The sequence below is a fragment of the Balaenoptera physalus genome (genome assembly GCF_965194825.1).
Source record: "Balaenoptera physalus genome assembly, chromosome: 12".
Classification (NCBI taxonomy): domain Eukaryota; kingdom Metazoa; phylum Chordata; class Mammalia; order Artiodactyla; family Balaenopteridae; genus Balaenoptera; species Balaenoptera physalus.
Genome location: NC_138897.1, coordinates 87,592,585 through 87,614,775, shown reverse-complemented (window position 1 = coordinate 87,614,775; position 22,191 = coordinate 87,592,585). Strand labels below are relative to the sequence as shown.

The 22,191-nt window shown below is 52.1% G+C and overlaps 2 protein-coding genes across 23 annotated transcripts in view; one reads left to right on the top strand and one right to left on the bottom strand.

Annotated features, from left to right (window-relative positions):
- SH2B3 (SH2B adaptor protein 3) overlaps positions 1 to 15,441 on the top strand; it is a 40,026-nt gene extending 24,585 nt beyond the window's left edge. Inside the window, exons 3-8 of one of the 6 annotated variants that reach the window (XM_082416807.1) lie at positions 10,669 to 10,770; positions 10,853 to 10,944; positions 11,029 to 11,123; positions 11,223 to 11,437; positions 11,527 to 11,698; positions 12,572 to 15,441. In XM_082416807.1, coding sequence (XP_082272933.1) covers positions 10,669 to 10,770; positions 10,853 to 10,944; positions 11,029 to 11,123; positions 11,223 to 11,437; positions 11,527 to 11,698; positions 12,572 to 12,615 — 720 coding nt within the window. In that variant the 3' untranslated portion in view covers positions 12,616 to 15,441. Of the gene's footprint in view, positions 1 to 10,668; positions 10,771 to 10,852; positions 10,945 to 11,028; positions 11,438 to 11,526 lie in introns of all 6 variants that reach the window. The other 5 variants (XM_082416806.1, XM_082416805.1, XM_082416803.1 and 2 more) reach the window with 5 other exon arrangements.
- ATXN2 (ataxin 2) overlaps positions 7,197 to 22,191 on the bottom strand; it is a 132,691-nt gene continuing 117,696 nt past the window's right edge. For 6 of the 17 annotated variants that reach the window (XM_082416762.1, XM_082416759.1, XM_082416761.1 and 3 more), the window contains 4 exons: positions 20,908 to 21,053; positions 19,988 to 20,215; positions 17,484 to 17,652; positions 16,009 to 16,629 (listed from right to left, as the gene is read on the bottom strand). In XM_082416762.1, the coding sequence (XP_082272888.1) occupies positions 16,601 to 16,629; positions 17,484 to 17,652; positions 19,988 to 20,215; positions 20,908 to 21,053 (572 nt within the window). In that variant the 3' untranslated portion in view covers positions 16,009 to 16,600. Of the gene's footprint in view, positions 7,543 to 9,323; positions 9,522 to 9,569; positions 9,706 to 14,900; positions 14,970 to 15,736; positions 15,877 to 16,008; positions 16,630 to 17,483; positions 17,653 to 19,987; positions 20,216 to 20,907; positions 21,054 to 22,191 lie in introns of those variants that run through there. The other 11 variants (XR_014251681.1, XR_014251682.1, XR_014251683.1 and 8 more) reach the window with 11 other exon arrangements.

The window sequence follows — 22,191 nt, the reverse complement described above, 5'->3', positions numbered from 1 at the left end:
CCTCCCTGACCCTGGGATCAGATAATTATTTAGGTTCTTCTATTCCAGTTTTGTCTTGGTTTTATTATTCACATTTAATTATTTAATCCAGCCAGCTTTTATTCTTTGTGGCTGGTGCAGTTTCCTGTTGTTTTTTGGTGTCAGTGAGATGCTGTGCGTCAAGGCATATCACTAAACGTGGGCTAAGGATAATGACAACAGCTCACGACAGATGGAGCTTGGAAGGGTGGAGATTCCTGGGCTCTCACCCTGGTTTCCCTGTCAGCTCAGTCCGAGGCTCTGCTCAGCTGACCCTGAGCCTCGCTGGCGTCCCTGCAGCCCCTTGAGCCCCAGAGGCCCTCGCTTTCACCTCTTCTTCTGAATCATCATTCTTCGAAGGCAGGCGGTGGCCACTGTCGGGGCTTTTGGGGATCTTGGTGGTGACGAGACCCCCCCCTCCCTCCGGTGCACTCCCCTACCGGAGGCCGGTGACAGAGGTTATTTGTTGTTTCTTAACCACATCTTTTTCCACTCTCACCAGGCGTGGAGCAGACATGGGGCCCAGGGTGCAGCTGAGGGCTGTGCTGCAGGGGCGAGGGGCTTCCCCCACCGGGCTGGCTCCGCAGAGGGGCCGGGAGGTGGGCCCGCCGCAAAAGGCCCTGGGGGGCTGGCCAGCTCCGGGACCCCTGGCCCTGTGAGACTCAGGTGCTCCTCTGCTTTCCCCTCAAGAGCACTGAGCACACCCTCCCGTGCAGCAGGAAAGCCTGGGGAGCAGTGCCAGGTTCGGGGCCGGGCGTGCCCCCTCCTGCTCAGGGCCTGGGCACGTGGCGGGGAGCCCGGTACGCGAGGCCCGGGGTGTCCTGGCACCGAGGTAGCCGGAGCAGCACCACAAGAGGAAGGCATAGCCTGCGTGAAGGTGGACGGGGACAGGGTGCACGGGCCTTGCGGCTCCTCGGCCGCGTGGGGCAGGGAGGATTCCTGGCGGGATGCTGGGAGCAGGATGTGGTCGCCCAAGGCGTGGGCTGGTGGCAGCTGGTTTGCAGCCGGTGGGGGGGGGTGGGGGTGGGGTTCTGGCTGGGCCCCGACCCTGCTCCGGACCCCCGGTCGGCCCAGGCCCAAGTGCCAGCTCAGCGCTCCCAGACAGAGACACCGCTCTGTCCTCAAGACCGTCTCAGGCAGGGCAGCGGGTAATTGACGGAAGGGGAGTTGATGGAGGCTGGCTGCTGAGCAGCTCCAGGCCCTGTAAAGTGGTTGGTCCTAATTTGCCAAAGGTCTTGGCCAGGAGTGGTGCCCCGCATGGAGGAAAGGTGTAGCGGGGAGAGGCCTAGGAGCTGTGGGCATGTGGCCCGGCTAGTGAGGGTGGTGGCATTGGCTCCTCTGTTCCCGCCTCTGCAAGGCCCCATCCCAGGACATGCCTCCCCAGGCCGGACCATGTGGCCTGGACCATTGTCACCCTGAGGGGGGAGGCGAGGTCAGCTAGCGAAGGTGCCGGTGGGTCTGTAAGCTCCTTGGTTCGCCAGTTCATCCATGCCCGTGACGGGGTGCAGGGAGTGGGACTTCCAGGTGTGGTCCCTCTTAAGCCACGGACCCCCCCACCCGGCCGGCCTCAGAGCGGAAGTGCCTGCCCGTCTTCACAGCTGGGTCATCCACACTCAGCCACTCGGCGTGAACTAGGACACCCGCGTCTCAGGAGGGGTTTGCGTGGCTGTCAGGGGATCCCAGACTGGTTGTGTGTGTGTGTTCGGGGCTGTCTCTCTCTATGGGGGTCTCTGTCTCCGGGAGTTTGTCTCTGAGGGGATGGTTGCTCCAGCATCTGAGAGGGGCTTTGTGTCCCGGTCGCTGTGATTGTATGTGTGGGGGGTGGTCGCCATCTCTCTCAGAGGGGGCTTTGTGTCTGTGTCACTGAGAGTCTGTCTTTCGGACATGTCGGGGTGGGGGGACTTTTACAGGCTTGAGGGGGAGCTCACTGCAGGTGGGGCTTCAGACGAGCCCCCAGCCCGTCTGTTTTAGCATCTCTGGCTGGCTACCCCTCCTAAAGGGCCTCTCTGGGTCCGATAGTGGGGGGCGCAGGCCCCCACCCTCAGGCTTGGTCGCTCAGGGTGGGATCTGGGGCTGCCACCCAGAGGAGGGAGGCGAAATGATGGGGACTCGGAGCAGGGTGGTTATGTTTGGAGGATGTCTCACCATGTCAGTATCGGCTCTGGAGAAGCTCTGCTTCTGGCATTGGCAGGCTCTCACTTGCCAGAAAGGGGAAGCTGACTTGATCCATGTGGCTTTTATGGAAGCTTCTCCCATCCCTTTCCTGTTCCCCCGTGGGGAGAGGGAGCTTGAGGCAACAGGGAGCAGACCAAGGGGGAGACCTGGGAGACTCCCGTGTACTCAGGGCGACAGGCAGGTTCACGTACAGAAGCCCTGGGGGTGCACTCCAACATCACCCCCATTTTACAGATGAGAAAACAAAAGCACAGAGAAGTGAAGTGATTTGCTCAGGCTCACGCGGAGAAAAAGCAGCTGAAGCAGGCAATCGAAGGGCCTGTGTGTGTGTGTGTGTTGCGGGGCTCTGGTTGGGGGCAGAGGAAGGAAGTGACCTGTGGCCGGTAGTTCCAACATTTGTTCAGCCCCTGGAACGGGCTCATTGCCTTCGGTTTGCCCCCTAGGGAGCTGGGGAACAAGGGGGTGAGATAACTCACCACACCCCCCGCATCTGCCCCTGCTCCCGAGACATGAGGGCTGGGGCCCCAGGCACCTAGCAGCTACTCACCCATCCATCTGACAAACCCTCTCCAAGTACCTCCTCTGGTCTGGACCCGGTGCTGGGCCCCAGCTGGGAACAAGGCCTGGTGCCCTGTCCCCACCCCCCAAGGAACTCCCAGGCAGGCGGTGGGGGCAGCTGCACCTTCAGGAAATTATGGCCAGGGCTGATAAGCCCTGTGCCGAGGGAGAGGCACAGGAATCGCACTGACCACGACTTGGTGATCAGAGAAGGCTCCCTGGAGGAGGGGAGGTTCTCTCTGCTGAGACCCGCAGTTTGGGTCAGGCCGGGTGGTGGGAGAGAACATGAGCTGGGAGGAGCGGGCTGGATGGGGGCGGGTGGTGTGGGCTCTGGGGCTGGGCAGACGAGGGTCCAAGTCCCAGCTCTTCGTGGCTTCGTTCTCCGTGGCCGGGGACAAGCGATTTCGCCTCTCAGGGTCCCCGTTCCTCCATCTGTAACACGAGCTCGATGTGTTCCGTGAGGTGTCCAGAGCCTTCCTCTCAGCCGGTCCTCTCCCCTGGCCGGCTTGAGCCTCTGGAGGCCCAACCCCGTGTCCTCCGTCCTCGCCCCCATCACCCTGCTTTGACATATCCCTGCCACTCCTCCAGAGCCCTCGTGGCGATGGGCGGTCTGCAGTGGGGGCCATATCCTGGGCCCTACTTATCCCCAGCACTCACGATACTTGGCAAACAAAGGGCCTGTGATGAATATTTGTATAGGAATGAAAGTGAGCATCTACAACCTACCAGGCACTGTGCTCGGTACCGGGGATGCCACAAGAACAAGTCCCCACAGAGTGCATTTCACAGGTTGATAAGTGCAGTGAAGGAAGTAAAGGGGTTCTGTGATGGTGACTCTGCGTATTTAGACACCTGGTCAGGGAGGGCCTTCCTGAGGAGGTGACCCTTGAGCTGAGACCTGAATCCGAGAGGAGCCCGATTTGTGAAAATGTGGGCAAATTGCCTTTCAGACAGAGGGAACAGCAGGTACAAAGGCCCCAAGGTGGGAGTGTGCTTGGTACATCGCAGGAACAGTGGAGGCCAGTGTGGCTGGATTGGAGTGAGTGAGAGGAACAGTAGATGAGATTGAGGAGGTAACAAGAACAAGGTCATGCAGCATCTCACGGACCACGGTGAGGACCAGCAAGATGGGGCCCACAGGAGAGTTTTGAGCAGAGGAGGGGGATGGGAAGTAGCTGTATTCTGGATGTGTCTGGGAGTAACAATGGCGGGACTGATGGACAGCAACTCAATTTTGATGCTGCCCATCTCGCAGGGGGTTCAGGGTGTCACCCTGTTTTCTGACGCCTCACGCTTAGTGGGGGCTCCCTGTGAGTGCCCCCTTTGCCCCCAGTCCGGCTGGTTCCAGAGCCCTTGCCCCAGCATCCACCATTCTGCCGCTGTGGGGTGGACTGAGCCCTCCCTCCTCCAAGTCTCTTGGGCCTGGGGAAAGGGGGGCAGGGGAGGGAAGTGGGTATGGCCCCCCTGCCCAGCCTTCCCCTCAGATGCCGTGGGTTCCAGACGCACCCAGGGCCCACGTTAAACACAGATGCCGGGCTGACTTCCAGAGGATCCAGGCCCGCTGGTTGTGCATCCTCTGTGTTGTGACCAGTCCCTCCAGGAGGTTCTCTTAGCCTTGGCTCATTTGTGAAGTGGGGATAAAAACACCAGCCTCATGGGCTGTTGGGGGGGGGGGGGGTCATGGGAGGCACCCACCACTGTTCCTCAGACAGGTGCCCCAGAGCAGGATGGTCTCAAAGTATCACCATAGTTATGTCAAGGATTGCCCTCCACTCTGGAACAATGACCTTCCTACTTCTTTGGTCCTGGCACCTCCGTTCCTCAATTATGATGCTCTTTTCTTTGAAATTTGAACTTTCTGGAAATGGTGCTGGCCTCTGAATTCAACAGTTCAAAGGCGTCCTGGATGGATAGCCCAGGCCCCAGTGCCTGGTACATAGTAGGTGCTCACTAAAGGGTGGTGTGAGGGGGTCTGTTAGTACCGTTTCTAGCCACAGCCAACTCCCCTGCCATCTTGTGGATTTGGCTGTACTTTCTGGTCTCTGGATGTTAGCTCTTGCCGTACCCTTAGCCTCCAGTGCCTTTTCCTCCACCTTCTCTACTTTGGAGAGTACTCAGCAAACATTTAAAGCCGCTAACTCTATGCCCTGCAGAGGACACAAAGATGGAAAGGGAACAGGGAGGCCGCCTTGGGTTCATGGTCTTGTTGTGGAAAGATAGCTGTGAAAGCTGAAAGCTTCCTCAGGAGGGGCTGTTTGCTTCTGAGCAGATCAGGTATTCCTAAGACTGCATTCCTAAGGCCCTGTGCTCATCCCCACCTTGTGCCGTGTCCCCAGGGACCTTTCCATACCCTGCACACACTGTATTGCCAAATTCTCATGGAAGGTAGGGGCACTTTTACCCCACCTTACAAAAGTGGAGACTGAGGCTAGGAGAGGTGAGTCACTTGTCCATGGAGGATGAGGCAGAGCTGGGACTCAAGGCCAGGACTGTCTAATTCCCAAAAACCAGGATGGCAATGTTGCTTGCGGTGGTTGTGCAGATCCCAGAGAGGCTTCTGAGCAGGACACAGGGTGGCCAAAGTCTGGGGAATACATGGGTTCAGGTTTCTCTGCTTCAGGTCTTCTCAGAGCCTTTAATGGACTACTGTGCACGTGATTCTCCATGCACAAGAAGCTGCCTTCTCTTGGGGAATCCCTCTTTGCACTGGCTGCCAGGAAGCTCAGAATCAAATTGGTGGCAAGTGAAACTCTCGTCTGTCTTCTAGCAGTTGTCTCCCTTCCCACTCTGAGTATCCCTATAACCCAACTAAAATTTTTGGAACAAGACAGGGTATTTTCTTTCTCTCTCTTTTTTTTTTTTTAAGGTTGTTTTGATACAATCAGTAAGACATGATTAAGCCTTTCCCATAATGTTTTTTCGTCCATTTGTTCATTCATTCATCCATACAGGCAGTATCGATTCTGGGCTGTGGCCTGGGGTTGGGGGACTCAGTCATCCATGACTGGGATCTAGAATTTCTTCTGAGCCCTTAAGTTTTCAGGCCCCCGTCGAAGACTGCACTCCCATCCTCCTCCTCCTGGAGTCTGCTCACCGTCCCCACATTACCAAAGAGAAAACTGAGGCTGCCGTTAGTGCCACGCCCAAGATCCCAAAGGTAATAAGTGGTGGAGCTAGGGCTCGTCTGACCTTGCCTCCAGGCCATGGGGATGCTACCTTGAGGTCATGAGTGCCATGGCAGGAGTGTGGCTTGGACCTAGACCTTCAGCCGTATACTATGTCCTACTTCCTGTCCCACTGCTGCTCTTCATAGGACAGGAATGAGGGTCCCAAAACCCTGGGAGAGGCAAGACTGCTAAGGGGCTGGTGTGGCCTGGGGGATTCCAGATGGTGGTGGGAGGTCTCCCCTCAAGGCTTTCCCTTGAAGGATAAAGGCCCCTACAGTGGATGGAATAAGGCCATTGTGAGGGCTCAGCCTGCCCATACCACGGGACCCTCCGTGCCAGGCCCTTTACTGCTTGGGTGTGAATTGGATGTTGTCTTCCCCTCCAGCCTCCCACAGAGGCGGCGGGTATGAGCGGGGTCTGGCCCAACTAGCTGGCCTGCTTCTGCCCAAGTATTTAATGTGAGCGTCAGCTGCCCATCTCCACAGCTCCACCTTAGAATAAGCCGACGGACTCCCACAGCCTCAAGGTCCCGTGGGGACCGCCTCACTGCGTGCCAGGGCATCACTCTCACTGTGCCTTTGTGCTTCCCCACCTCAGGGACTTTGCCAGGGTCATCCTGGCACCTGGGAAGCTCACTGCCTTCCCACCCGCCTGTCCTGGCCCTTACTGTCCCCTGCCTGTTGGGTGTTTGTCTCCCTTCTCCGGGAGCTCTCTCAGAAGCTCTGTGATCCTGTGTGTATTTTGTTCCTGCTGGGGCACCGGCACCTCTGCCGGGGTGGGGTCTTGTGGATATGAATGGCCATGAGTACACGGCAGAGCAGGGTACAGCCCAGTACCCTGAAAGACTCTGGATGGGCCATCCCCGCCCCTGAGCACACAGGGAGTGGCAGCAGGTTTAGGGAAGGCAGGGCCTCCAGAGAAAGGCCAGGTCTGGTCCCAGTCATCCTCTCATCCCCTCCAGGCAGATTCGAGGCCCAAAGGCCGCCCGCCCCCGGCCCCCTGCCATGGGAGAAAGGAGTCCTTGGATAGTGGGAGGTGAGGAGGACCGGATGAACCCGTGGGCTAGGCAGAGCTGACCAAAACGCCCTCCAAAAGCACGAGAACAAACCTAGGGCCAGAATTTTGCTCTGTCTTATGTAGAAGCACATGGAACTTCCCGCCATGTCCACTGAACAGACTAATTGTCCTTTAAGGGTTCACCCTACCCTCTGGCACCTTCATGTCCTTGATCTCTTCAAACCCAGAAGCACCTGAGTAGTTCATTGTGTGTATGCATAGTCACAGTGAAATACATTTTATTTTAGTATCAATTACATTCCATTACTTCCCTTTATCTTACTTAGGGTATGTATGTAGGGAGGGAGGTTATATTATGTGTCAACTTCGTTGCAGGTAGAAAGGGAGCACATCACAAACAGGGTCTGTAAGGTTGAGAGGAAGCAGGTGCGTGCTCAGGGGAAGCTGTGGTACCATACGTGACACAGGAGCACTGTAACGCTGCAGTCAACCCAAGCAGGCTTTTCCCATCTTGGCTGGCCTCAGACCCCAGCCTGGAAATTTAACAACAGCTGTTTATCAGGTATTTCTTTCACTTGCAATAGTTCACCCAATCACCATACCAACCCTGTGAAAAGAGAGGGACTATTAAATACTTCCACCATACATACATATGACAAAACTAAGGCATGGAGGGCTGAGTCGCTTGTCCAAGGTTATACAAGAAGGGTAGGGTCAAGTCTGAACCCTAGTGCCTAGAAGAGTAAGAAAAATTAAAAAGCCTGGATAAAGTTAGTTAGCTCTAGAAACGCAAGCCCTACTGTGAGGACAGCGTCAGAGCTGGTCTACATCTTTGTCTTTGCGCTTCCTAGCAGCCAGAGCAAAGAAAGAAATGGATTACCACTGGAGGCCCAGTGGCCATTGGCTTTTTGGATGCTGGGAGCTAAGAAGGAGAAGACCAGCTCCCCAGGAGGGATGCTGCAGGACGTGGCGGGTGACAGTCTACTGCCTGTACTACAAACACTGGGATGGTCTGGTCATTTTGATAACCCAAGCACAGCGTGACTCTGAGGTGGGTCCAGAGAGCAGCTGCTGGCCTGGCTTGCTCTGCGCTGCAGGTGGATGGAATAGAGGGTGTGTGAGAGGAGGGGAACCTGAAGCCCCAAGTGTTCCTGCGGCTGCGGTTCGGGCTCGGCTCTCTCCACCACAGCTCAGTTCCATCACACTGTTCAGTCAGAAAGGCACCCACTGGTCCATCCACACAGTGACCAGCGCTCACAAGTCTTGCTCTGGACTGTCCAGCTAGGGCTGTGGCCATAGGTGGGGATGTCTGTCCCTGTGCTCTCAATTGCCCCTCCAATCTGGGCAGAGCCCCTGGCATTTCCCCCACCAGGCAGCATGGTAGGTTAGATGCACTGGCTCTGGTCCTTGGCAGGCTGGGGTTCAGCCCCTGGCTCAGCCTCTGGAGTTGTGTGAGCCTGGGCCACCATGAAGACATCAAAGAACCCGTATCACGCTCAGCCAGCAGGCAGAGGGGAGCCAGGACGAGTTTCGCCACCGTCTGTGTGGCCAGGGTTGGCTGTGGGGAGGGGAATGCTCTCCTCACTGTCAGGTCAGCGGTTCCTCAGCTGCTGGGGGTGAAGCTGGCATGGAGGGCCCCACTTGCAGAGTGAAACCAGGCTCTGCCAGTCATCTTGGCACTCACACTGGGGGCAGGGCCCAGGGCGGAACTGAAAGGGAGGCGAGGCCTGTTACCCTCTCGGCCTGGCCTGCTTCCTCCCAGTGATGCTGAGGGCCCAGAGCCAGTGGGGAGGCTGGGGGTCCAGGCAGGGCCAACTGCAAAAGCAAGAGAAGGAAGGAGCCCTCTGCACCTAACCCGTTTTGCAGACAGGAAATAGAGACAGAGGGGCTGGCTGAGAGTGAAAGCTGCTGGGAGAGCAGAGGCCCTGCTTCCCAAGCGCTCCGGCGTGTCCAGTGCTTGTGTAGGTGCCAGGCGAGGCTCCCAGGCTGAGGAACTCGGTCGTGGGGGACATACAAGAACTTGAAGGGTGAAGATGCCCTGGCTGGTGCTGGTCACTTAGGGCTGGGATTTACTAGTTGTGCAACCTCTCTGAGCTTGTTCCCAGAGTTGTTCTCCCTAGACTGCTGTGTCCAACCACCAGGGCAGGACTGGCAACTCCAAGACCTTCTGGGGGTGGGCCTGGATCAGGAAGAGCCCCAGTTTGACCAACCCTCTCCTGCCAGGCTGCCCAATCCTGGGGTCACCATCCTTCTATCAGAACCCTGGCACCTGTGTGTCTGAAGCATGGTTAAGCGTATGGCTTTGAGGATTGACTCTTGCACCACCTTTTGAAAAGTCAGCCCCTCGTGGAGGTCAGGTCCGCCAAAGCCATTGTGCCTGGAACTCACCTTTGCTCCTGCCTCTTGTTTCCTCCTCCCCAGCCGGCACTGCTTGGTGGGAGCTGTGGTATTTCCAGGTGCGCCTTGCTGTCTGTCTCCTGGCTCTTAGGAAAAGCTGCTGGAGGGAGGAGGGCCCAGTTGGGTCTCCTCTGTCCATTCCCCACATCTTGCTCCTTCCCCCACACTCTTATCTTCTTTTGGCCTGTGCTGGAAGCAGCCATCGATCATCTCATGACCCCAGAGAAACAATCTTACCAGTTTTATCACAGGAGGAAGTGGAGGAGATGGGGGCAGTGAAGGGGTGATCTCCTTTCCGAGCAAACGATGAGAGCTCCTGGGCCCTGGGAACAAACATCTGCAGGGTCAGCCAGGTTCAGTCAGGACCCTTTTGCTGGCAAAAGGGTAGGGGGTCATCTCCCACCCACTCTGAACCCCATGTGTGTTCAATGTTATGGGAGACTGCTGGGCCCCAGGTTTTGTGTGGGTTTCTGGCTGGCTGTAATTGAGGCCAGCCATGCCAGGCTTTGCCCCTTTGGGCACATTGGCAAAAGAGCCCCAAGAGCCCATAGCTAAGCTACTCTGCCAACCCCCTCCTTGTCCTAAGACTTGAAGGCAGGACAGATTAGCTAGGTGTGGGAATTTGAGGTTCTAGGTAGGCTGTATGCTTTGGATAAGGGTTCACAACCTGATCGCCACTTCCTCAGGCAAATGACTTTACTTCCAAGATTTGAGTTTCTTCTTTTTACGATGTGGTGATAGTATCTGCTTCCTAAGGCTGCTGTTAGGCTGGGAGAGACCCGTACTGGTGGGGAGCCAGTGGCGGGGAGGAGCGGAGCTAAAGGTATGATAAAGTCCTGGGCCGCCAGGCAGAGTCAGCCAGCACCACAGAGGGAACTTGGGTTGGATACCCTCACGTTCCCTCTCTGGGTTTACTGCGATGAGGCGGCCAGCAGCCACTGTGACTGGCCAGGGTTGGGGGGTTTTGCTCCACCAGTGGGAAGAGAAACAGGCGTCAGCCAACAGACACGTCAGAGCTGGAATGTCCACAGGTCCAGGTGAAGCAGAGATTGGCCCTTAGGCCACATCGGGTGCTGGGGAGCTCAGTGTGTGTGTGGGGGTAGGGGGGTGGGGCGGGCCGGGGGAGATGGTGCTGTGGCTACAGGCAGAGGGCCCTCTGCAGGCTCCTGCAAGGCAGAATGCTAGAACCCACTCCAGGCTTGGGGTGCCTGCTCAGCAGCACCACGAGCATGCACACAGCAAGCTAGCCCCTGGGGAGACTGTGGAAAAGAGCAGAGGCCTGGGTGGGTGAAGGGCCATCAGGGACAGGCCTTGAATGTCTGCCTTGGTCTCCTAGAGTTCAAAGCCCAAGCTACAAGCAGCCTGCTCCAACATCCAGGAGATTCGGCGATGCACACGTCTCGAGATGCCTGACAACCTCTACACCTTTGTGCTGAAGGTGAGTGACAGCTTTCCACACCCGGGAGGAATAGACACAGACCTCAGGGATCCCACACAGCTCTCCCTTTCCTCCCTGCCAGGTGAAGGATCGGACAGACATCATCTTTGAGGTGGGAGATGAGCAGCAGCTGAATTCATGGATGGCTGAGCTCCGGGAGTGCGCAGGCCAAGGGTGAGACCCTAGGGCCCCACTCCTGGCACAGCTTCTACTGCTCCTCCTGACCTACCCAGATTCTTAACCCCAACCCTTCTCCAGCAGACTCAGCACAGACCCAGAGATGCATATTCCCTCAGCCTTAGAGCCCGGCACATCTAACTCTCCAAGGGGAAGCACAGATTCCTTGAACCAAGGTGAGGGGTCAGGGCCTTTGTCCTCCGGTATGTCAGAACTCAGCCCAGGACATAAGGCACACACAAAGGATCACCATCACCCGTCTCCTTCTCTATCAGGTGCTTCTCCTGGGGGTTTGCTGGATCCAGCCTGCCAGAAAACAGATCACTTCCTGTCCTGCTACCCCTGGTTCCATGGCCCCATCTCCCGAGTGAAGGCAGCTCAGCTGGTTCAGCTGCAGGGTCCTGACGCTCACGGAGTGTTCCTGGTACGGCAGAGTGAGACTCGGCGTGGGGAGTACGTGCTCACGTTCAACTTCCAGGGCATAGCCAAGGTATGGGGCGAGGCAGGTGGGCCGCACCCTGGCCAGGTTCAAGGCCCTTAGGGGCCAATGCCTGAGCCTACCGCCCTCCTCTCCTGCAGCACCTGCGCCTGTCACTGACCGAGCGGGGCCAGTGCCGCGTGCAACACCTCCACTTCCCCTCGGTCGTGGACATGCTCCACCACTTCCAGCGCTCACCCATCCCACTCGAGTGCGGGGCTGCCTGTGACGTCCGGCTGTCCAGCTATGTGGTAGTCGTCTCCCAGCCGCCAGGTGTGACCCTAATGCCCCTTGATAAAGGGGGTGGTGGCACTGGGAACCGAGACCTCGTGTTGTGTCCTTCCAACACTTGCCTCCACCCCGTTAAGACTGACAGTGTGGTCTCTCTCTTGGTCACTTGTCCCCCAGGTTCCTCCAACACTGTCCTGTTCCCTTTCTCCCTCTCTCGCTGGGATTCAGAGCTGGGCCTTCCCCACCTTAGCGCTTCTGGCTGTCCACGGGGGCTCGGCCCAGAGGGTCTCCCAGGCCGGTCCTCACCCCCAGAGCAGATCTTCCACCTGGTGCCTTCGCCTGAGGAACTGGCCAACAGCCTGCGGCACCTGGAGCCCGAGCCCACCAGTCGAGCCCGGGACTCGGACTATGAAATGGACTCCTCCTCTCGGAGCCACCTGCGGGCCATAGACAATCAGTACACGCCTCTCTGACAGGCCTCCCAGAGGCCCCTGAGGAGCACAAGCAAGCAGAGATGTGAACTTCTGAATGTAACTTTCTTTCCTTCTTTCCAGAGAGAGATTTAAGGGACACTGTTAACTGTTCATTCCAGTTTGGAGGTGACCCTTCAATTAGGCCTGTTAAAGGGCCTCCTAGAAGTTCCATTCTCACCTGGCTTTCTCCTTATTGTTTACAGATGTAGTTCTTGTTCGTGGATGTCGCCAGCTCCTGCCCTGGGTCCCTAGGACCAGGCCCCATCACTCTTAGAGGGGGCGGTGGGGTGAGGGCCAGAGTTGGCAGTGGAAACTTGTTCTCTTTTTCACTGACACTGTCCCAGCTGGCAGACTTTCTACTTGGGGAGGGGGGAGGGGGGCCCATCAGGAAGCCCAAAACACTAACAAGCCCTGGATTCTCCTGTGGTTTTTCCCGTTATAGCTTCAGTCCACGTGGTGGGTCTGCTGTACCCAAGCCACAGGTGACAACACCTATCCTGCTTCGACTCTCAACTTTAGGACAAAGTTCTGGCAGATGGACAAGCTAAAGGTCAAAAATGATTTTAAACATTTTTACCTCAGATTAATTTTTCAAAGGATTCAGGTTTCAAAATTAAACCACTGCTTATTTCATTGCACTGTTTGAACTAATACCCACGTGATTTTTGTAGTCAGAGACAGCTATGCAAATCCTACTTGACCAGTTCCTGGTTCGAGCCAGCATGCCTGGCTTCCTTGTCTTTTGCATCCTCAGGACAGTCACCTGTTGCTGAGGAGCCACTGTCCTTCCTAAATGTAGAGAAGTGAAGTGTGTCACCCTTTCAGGGAAATTCAGGCAATTACTGAAATAGGAGGGTGGCAAGGAACAATACCACCCTGGTGCCTTATGAATAAAAAACTGGATTCTGGTTTACAGCAGCTTTATGGTGAGTTAAACTGAGGGGTAAGAGAGGGGCAAGCAAAAAGGAAAAAAGGGCTGCTGGGCCCTTTCTAGTAAATCCTTCACCAACGGGGCTGGCTTAGAGCCTCCAAGTGTCTAAAGGCTTATTAAATTATCCCACAAGGTTTTAGGCTCATTCTTGAGCCAAAATGGAAGCTAGGAATCTGGTGCCACAGCTAATGAGAAACTCCTTTAATAGCCCACAATCAGTGTTCTGTTCCAACAGTAACCACTGCTTCATCTGATGAAGCATGTGTGTGCATGTATACATAGGCACACATAACCTCTACCACGCAGGGAGGTCCTGCAGTCAAATCTCCATCTGTACTTGCCTTTCACAAGTGATACAATTCATAGGGGGCTGGCTCCTCCCAGAACTTTCATGCAGAGGCTCAGAAACAAGGGAGGCAGTGACCGAGTGGAGTCAGCTGCTTCTGGGTGCGAGCAGAGCCGTTCAATATAGCCGCTGGGCTCATCGAAGTGGCTTCTAGGAAACTGGGAGTTCAGCACAGCTTAACATTTATAGATACATAAGTCAAAAGCTAAAATTAAATCTTGGCCTAAACTAACTACTTGCCTGCCTTATCTGGGGTGAGGCGTGTGTCTGTTCCCTCCAGCCATTCTCTGTACTCCAAGAGGTCAGAGGTCAGACTTCGGGAGGGGCAGGGAGGCCAGGAGCCACCTCTCTTCCACTTTTAAAACCAACACTCCTGGGACTTCCCTGGTGGTCCAGTGGTAGGACTCCGTGCTTCCCCTGTAGGGGGGCGTGGGTTCCATCCCTGGTTGGGGAACTGAGATCCTGCAAGCTGTGTGGCATGCCCCTCCCCCCACCTTATATATACAGATAAAACCAACAGTCCTGGGTGTTTTCACAGACTAGGTAAAGCATAACCAACCCTGATCCAGAGTTACGGTCTATTTCTAAGGGCCACATTTTCTACACATCAAGCAGGTCTGATTAATGAATGCTAAGCAAAGTGTAGACCAGGAGTTAAGCACTGTTTTGGATTTCTCTTTTACAAGAGAAAGCTCATCATAGAAAGTCAATGCTGACAAGTCACTGGTACAGATTTTCCCCTGTCTGCACAGGAAAGGGGCCAAGCAGACAATGAACCAAACAAGTAAGTTCCCTCCCTCCAACCAGAAGGGTAAACAAACATCTGGGATATGATATCCACAAGCCAGGGGCACTCACTTCTTAACAGTCTCTCAACATACAATTCTCAGGTAGTGCCAAGAGGCAAGCCAGGCACAGCAAGCCAGCAGCTCTGACCGACTGGCTACAAAGTACAAGCTCAGAATCTGTGACAGAGTCACCCACTTCCAGACTGCTTCAGTGTAAAATGTTCACGAAAAACATTTCTTTACTAAATGTGTCTGAGTTACCAGGACAGCTCAAATACATTCCGACAAAAAGGCCCCTCATGGCCTGGGAAGAAGCGACACTAAGTCAATGCCTTTTCTTTCTGCTAGAGCAGGTTGAGCTGGAGGAACGGGAGCAGTGGGTCCCTGGGCTTGATGCCGTCACAGGCAGTGAGGCAGCAACCCTGACGGCTGCAGCCAGCCCACCGCAGTCATAGCACATTCCACCACCCTCTTTCCAGCCTCAATGTGACCACTGCTGGCGGCTAGAGGCCAAGCCAGCAGCCTCTACTGAGAGCCAGACTCTGAGTGCCAGTTGGACAGTAAGCATCACAAGCCCTCCAGTTGTCTCTAATTACAGACAACAAGGATAGCTTAACTGCTCCCAGCATCACCACTTCCTTTGCCTGACTCCAATGAACTTTTACAAACTAACAGTCACCAGCACCAAAGAATTAAGTCAACTAACCTGCCTTGAATTTTAGACCAGCAATCCATATGGCTTTATCTGGTATAAATCTTCTGCCTTTGATCATTTCTGGACCGTGTAGGAGAAAGGAATAGCAATCATTAAAATCTTAAACCAGAAAACACTATTTTTACATAACAGTTTCTTAACTTAAAATCAAGGCCTTGAACCCTTCCCTGAGGGTTGCCTTAGATTCCTTTATGCTATTATTCAGGGCTAAGTCTGTTATCACAAGTGTCATGTGAGCGCTAACATCTCCCACAGGCTAGAGGAACTTGATAGTTTATTATCCACTGACTCTTAACAAGGACACATCTGACATCCAGTGTTTAGCGGAATAAGCAGCACATTGTAATGACAACACAGAAAATGGATTCATCTTGTATCATTATAGGCAGAAGGTATTTGGCAAATTTTAATGTATTGTTTATGTACTGTATAAGTAACTTATTCTTGAAGAATGCAAATTTTGCTAAAATGTACAAATTGCTACATGTGAATTAAAACAAAGTTTTCAGAATCTTGATTTGGTACCACAGTATTTAAAGGCTCTATCTATCTATTATGACTATAGTCTCTGCAAAACACTTGCTTTTCCTGTTTGTCCTTCTCCCACAAACTGAAGACATTAACAGATGCTTAGGGGTCTACAGGAGTACACTATTTTGTACATCGCTGCATCTTTTCAGCCCTCTGGATTTCTTTATTACAGGTGTGTGTGTGTGTGTCTGTGTGTGTGTCTCCTGCCCCCTACTGGTAAAACAGACAGATGCCTGAATCAGGACAACTTCTGACTAACTCATTTGGGTTCAGGAGATATTAAAAAGGAAGCTTACAGAATCAGCGTCAGGGTGAGGATGTGGACTTTCGGCACTGCCCAACTCTGGCCAGCCTTCCTCCTTCTGAAGCAGACCTCTAGCCACCAAAGAGAACATCTCTCAGTCTTGTCTTTTTCTAGAGATACCTTGAACCAGAACTAAAGGTGAAGAAGAAAAATCATTTGACAGCTAACCTTCGAGGGTATTAAGACAGCAGAGTCAGCCCTCCTGCCCTGATATTCAGTATCCTATAATGGAAATAGCTCATACAAACACACATTAACTTGATATCAGTTTTTAAAACTTTTTTTATTTTTTGATTTTTTTAAAGTTTTTATTTTATATTATCTACAAAGTAAAAGTTTTTCCCTTAACTTAAAACTTGAACCACTGTAGACAGTGATTACTTCATCAAACTTGATTTATAAATAATAATCCGTCAGTTTGACGGTAAGAATTTACTGAACCTTTGTCAAGTTTAGTAAAAGGGCGTTCCAAGTCTTGATTTTTTTTTTTTTTAAAGCAGTAATAGCAGCAAGAATCACTCTTGTTACTTCTTTTGCTAGCTGATGTGTTCATGACTTTCAAGGGTCATTAAAAAATAAATAACTTCCAGTTTCAGCAAGCAGAGCTGGGGTACTTGCGGGACTTGGAAACAGCGTATGGAATTATGGAACAGCCCACAAGTTCCTAAATGCCTCTACTCGGTCCAAATATCTTCCACTGCAAGTGAACTGTTAGCATTCCTATTGGATGTTACAAGAAATCAACATATATTTTTTAAAAACAAAATAAATGAAATTCTAGTTTTCTGTGCTTCCAGTTGGTAGAAGCAGTAGAAGGGAGGAGGGAATTTGGCCTTTCGGTTCCTCCAGGGCAGCCTTACAACTGCTGTTGGTGGTGGGCTTGTACTGTAAAAAAGAAAAGTGAATATTTAAACAGAAAACTGGCAACACCGCACATTAGCCTAGTGTCTCTGCAGCACATGTCTGTAAGCTATCCTTGTGCTACCTGAACAAGACTCAAAATTTAATTCACTCTTTACCCTTCCCACCCCCCACATCTGTACCAAAAGGGGGAGAAGGTAGGTGGGTGGGTAGAAACAAACCAGTCAGACATAAAACCATTTCAGATAAAACTCCCAGAAGAGTTGTTGCTCATGGGGTACAAAAAAGGCCTTAACATATCCCCTCCCCAAATAATAGCCAAGCACCAGTATTGCTTTCAGAATAACAGGTTAGACTGTGAAATATCGCCATGGCCACCATCAAGTATTAGAGCACAATCACGGGGCATTCTCTACCTGTCAGGGCATAGACTGGAGCTAATACTATACTCAAAACCAATCCATACACAGCACTTGCTCATCAGTAGTAGTCTCCAGAGCTACAATCAAACTCTGCCATGGTAGTAACCCCCCAAGTGTCAGACTGTTGGGACTCAGGAAGGAAAACACTGCCCTGTCCAACCTATCATAACAAGGAAGGCCAACTGAGTCCTAAGCATGCATCAGCTACACAGAATGCTGCTGCTGCTGCTTCTCATCAAGCCAAATCCTGTATACCATCAGAACACACACAGACTAGGCTCCCGGAAGCCTCAGGCCCTGATGCTGAACTGATCATCACAGTCCCTACTGTGTACACTCTGACGGGCTTGCTAGTTCTCAGATGCGGGGCTTGAAGCGCTGGCCCTGCCTGCCATTCGACCTGTGCGAGCAGAATGCTTTGGGGTGCCCGGCGGCCCCTGCACACACACGCCTCACCTGAAGGGTGCGTCATATAGGGGAAATGCGCTGTTGTCGAGACTGGAATGGGCTGTAGTGCACTTTGAGCGAGGGCGGCCTGGGGACCGCCGGGTGGCTGTGTCGTCATTAGCATCATTGGCGCATGGGCAGTTGGATGAGAAGGAACCATTCCTGACTGTACATGAGCCTGAAACAGAGAGCTCTTTTACGCATACAGGCAACATCTCCAGCTTAAACAACATGTCAACTGTGTCCCTTTCACTGGGTTGGGGCTCTCAGGAAAGGGCAACAGTGGGCCCTCAGGGCCCTTTCTTTCCTCTGGGGACATTCCCTAGTGGATCCCTCAGTTGACCTATAGACATGCTTCACCCTTTGGCAGATCCTGCAAGGCTGAGGGAGCAGGCACCCAGCGAGCCTGGGTAACAGTCAGGGCTGCAGTGTCCTAGCCTTCAACATTTCTGAGGACTGGATTCTATGTATGGGGCAAGGTCTTCACAAAGATCCCTGATCCAAGCGCAGCTTTCTCAAATTAATAGGAGGCTACCTGCAATGATGCTTTAGACTCTGGCTTCCATGTGGGGCCTGAATAATTTTACAGGTAACATCTCTTTCAAGTAAGAAAGCAGATTATTACATTATAAGCAGGGACTGTTAACTTCTGTTCTAGGTTCTCTTTGCCTTTCCCCCTCTGCTTCTTGCCTGCTCACCAGCACACCTCAGTGAACAATGAGTCAAGGCAGTGAGAAAAGACTCAGGCCCCTTTGCTCTGCTGAAAGATACGCCGATAGAGCAGCAGAAGGAGTTGCAGTGAATGGCTCCAGTGAGGTGGGAAGGGGTAATCTAAAATTATCTGGTCCAGCCCAGTGTCTCTCTGTACCAGGTGATAGTGAGTTCAACCTGGTCTCACTGTCAAGCTGGAAAGGTTTTAGTCAGCCCAAATAGCTGGATCGCAGCTCTGCAGGGATTTGGCAGAGCCAGGAAGAGCCCTCGTTTCCTGCCTCCCATGCTGTGCACTGTTCTAGACCAGGATAAGCCTTGAATGAAATGCTGTTTTGACTCTTACATATTCAAAGGGACCCAGGGCATATCTGGGCTTCCCTGCAAATATTAACCTTTTTGCTCTTTCAGCACAAAAGCACAAAAGTGAGGTTTTAGGAACCCCAACTTACATGTAAATTCACATACCTACTTAGCCACCAGCCTCTGCTAGACATCTACAGGCCCCCTGGTCTCATGAAGCTCCTGGTTCAGCCAAACCACGCTGCCCCACACCTGACCAAACTGGCTCCCCTCCCCACCATCAAAAGCAAATCATCCACTGCAGTGCGCCACACTACAGAACCTACACGTTTGCTGGGGAGAATACCCAAACTTCCCAGAGCTGTGGAACGCTAGTTACAAAGCCGCCTCCTGAGAGTCAGCTCCAACTGAGCACCATCTCCAGCCCCACCACACCAGAGCCTCAGTGGTGCACTGCTTGACATGAAACAGAGTTCAGTGAGGCAGTCTAACTGAGACCCAGAAGAGAGTTCTGTTATGAAAGCAGCAAAAAGAGACAACAAATACAGCCGATTCACCCTTAACAGCTCCAGGGAGGGCCTAAAAGGACAGTGTTGGAGCCCAACTTCGGAGCAGCTCCTTCTCCTCATTAAGACAATCCAAATTGGCCCTGGATTGCATTGGACTTTTGTCAGCAGCTGATGCAGAAAGCAACCACACCTTTCAACCTTTAGAAGCTTATGCTGGAGGTGAGCTCCAAAGGGCTTCCAGGGCTGCTCTTTAAGAAAAATGGGAACACCTGGGTGCTTCCAGCTTCAAGTTACACTGCACGAACATACAAGGCCAAGCCCTTTCAAGAAGTACAACATATGGTCAAAGCGGATGTAGGAACAGCCAGGGAAAACAAGTACAGATATTTCTTAGGAACTCATGTGACTAACATTCAAGTGGTCAGGCCTAGTGTAGTCACCTCAGAGTTGAGAATTTGTGAAATCCCATCCCCCTTGCCAGGTGTGTGTGTGTGTGTGTGTGTGTGTGTGTGTGTGTGTGTGTGTGTGTGTGTGTGTGTGTGTGTGTGTGTGTGTGTGTGTGTGTGTGTGTGTGTGTGTGTGTGTGTGTGTGTGTGTGTGTGTGTGTGTGTGTGTGTGTGTGTGTGTGTGTGTGTTGGGGGGGAGAATATATGTATGTATACGTATATATAGCAATGAAGCTATATAAACATAGCAAAGCAGATACAGCAAGGAAAGAATTAGGTTGCATTCCAGAGTCAAAGATATTTTTAAGGTCTCAGTTGGGAAACGTTAAAAGACTGACCAATCAGCAACTTCAATGATCCCATTACAAAACCACACAAACATTCATTTAGGGCCAGATCACATGTATTTGAGTGGAAAAAAGGAGACAAGCAAATGGCATCACACACAGGGGTTCCTGGCTTGAAGAGCACCTGGCTCTTTGCTGCTTATCTGACCACCTTCATTTCCTACTTGGTCTTCACAGAAAGTTGGCTAAAGCGGGTTTACCTGAGGTACATGGGCCATGTGGGGTGGATTGGTATAAGCCGGCTGAACATGAGAAGGATGAATCGTAAAGACGGTCTGTTGTGCTGTTGGGAAACTATTCTGCGGCGACTGTGTATTGGAGGCAGGTGTCATGGAAGGTGGGGTTGGTGCGAGCCCCGCATGGTAAATGGCTGACTGCTGCTGCGGACTGGCCAGATGGAGAGCCTGGGCGGCCTGGTGCTGATGGTGCTGCAAAGTAACAGGAAAGAATTGAGAAAATCTTCTTTAAGGAAGAGCAGTTTAAGGGTCACACACAAAGCTGAGTTTTGCATATGACAACAGGCTCCCTCTGGGCCTATCTAAGATGAGGGGCAATGGCAGGTACCAGAGAATATACAGGGAGTAGAAGCAGGGCTGGGGTGGGGGGTGCCTCCTGTTCACAAACATTCCTGTCTACAAACATTCCTGTCTGGGCTGCAAGCCTGATTCTCAGCCTACAAGCCCTCAACCAGCAGTGGTAAAACAGAACTACTGCTCCAGGGGCCTGACAGATGTCAAAGAGCTCCTTAAGCGCCTTCTTAACAAACATGATTAAAGAAGCTAATAGGAAAAAACCAAAAACAAAAACAACAAACACCCTTCTCATGTAAACATTAGAAATAAGATTTTTAAAAGTCCCAATCCAATTCCTTACTTTATGTTAGATTTTTCAATATTGGTTAAGTTTCCAGAACTTACCCCATCACCTTATTCTCAATATGTACCTTAAGGTGATTTAAACCTGGGGGCACAGCCTGCAGAGCTGTACACTGGCTCCATGAGGCAGGGCTGCTCGGTGTTTTGATCACGTGGTACCTAGCATCTTGCCTGGCACTGAAGAAAACACTCAATAAACAGAACGATGAAGCAATTCGGGTGAAGGCCTCTCAGTTCCTCCTTACCTGAACAGGACTGGGTGCAGGATGGCTTCCACCATGTTGGCTTTGCTGCTGTCCAGTGGGAGTAGCTGAAGGCTGAGGATGTGGAGTATGAGGGTGCAAGGTAGCATTAGGGTGCGCATACTGCTGAGCAAGGGAGCCAGTGGAAACTAAAGTGAAAGGAAAAGAAATGTGTATAATTGACAGGTGTCATGCTCTTAATCGCTCCTCTATGCCTCATCAACTTTCAGCTCATCCAGTCTTCTTGATGCTCAATGCCTAACCAATCTCTATATTTGACTCCATTTAAACCACCCGCTTCTTAAAAAAATGGGAAGTTACTGCTTAACAGTCAGACTAGCATTTTATTCATATAACATAGCTGTACACATTATATCAAAATCTAATTAGTTTAAATTTACTTCTAAAACAGTCACTAGGTTTCCTGAAAAGGCAACTTAAAAGCATAGACAGAAACAATTCAAACAATCCCCTCTCTGCGACCTGTCTCTGTCTCTCTGTCTCTCTCTCTCTTACATACACACATTTAGCTCAAGGCCATCATCTGGCTAACCTCACCATGCTACTGCCCTGGACCTGATGCAGTATCCCATGGGCACAGACTATACCAGGGCTGTAGTAAGGGGCTGGATAAGGTGTGTGGCAAGGTCAGGGCTCTATCTTCAGGGCCAAATGACCACAATCTCTCTCAGCTGATCATAGAAGCCACTCTGCCACTCAGTTCATTCTCTGGGCCTCCCTGCTCAAGATCTCTCACCTTTGCTTTATAAAATCTAGTAAATGGGATTACCTAAACTATGTAGAAAAACGAATTCCCTTCAAAGCATCCTAGCCTTTAAAAAGAATTTTACTAGCTAGAGTAACCTCAAAGGAAATACGATGAGCTAGTTTAAGTAAAAATGTGTTCATTAAAGCTAAGAACCCAAAGCCAATTCTTTGTGAATCTCAGCACAGACCATACCTTGGCACAAAACAGGGAGATGAGGTATAAATTCATTTGTTCATGTCATCCCCAAACAGCAATTTGAGAATCAAAAGCACAAGATGGGTTCATTGCTTCCAGTGACTACTGATAGCACACTGATACAAATCTAACCATGATGTGGCAATGAGCTGAGGACAATGTTCTCAAGATGTATCTCCTCTTGGAAGTCAATGTGTCAATTCCAGAATAGTTCTTCACATTCTTCGTATGCTGCTACATATAGGGGACTGATGGGGAGAAGCAAACACTGCTTTGGGATCAGGTACCCTAACAACAGCAGTCTAACAGGCTGGCTGCTGAGA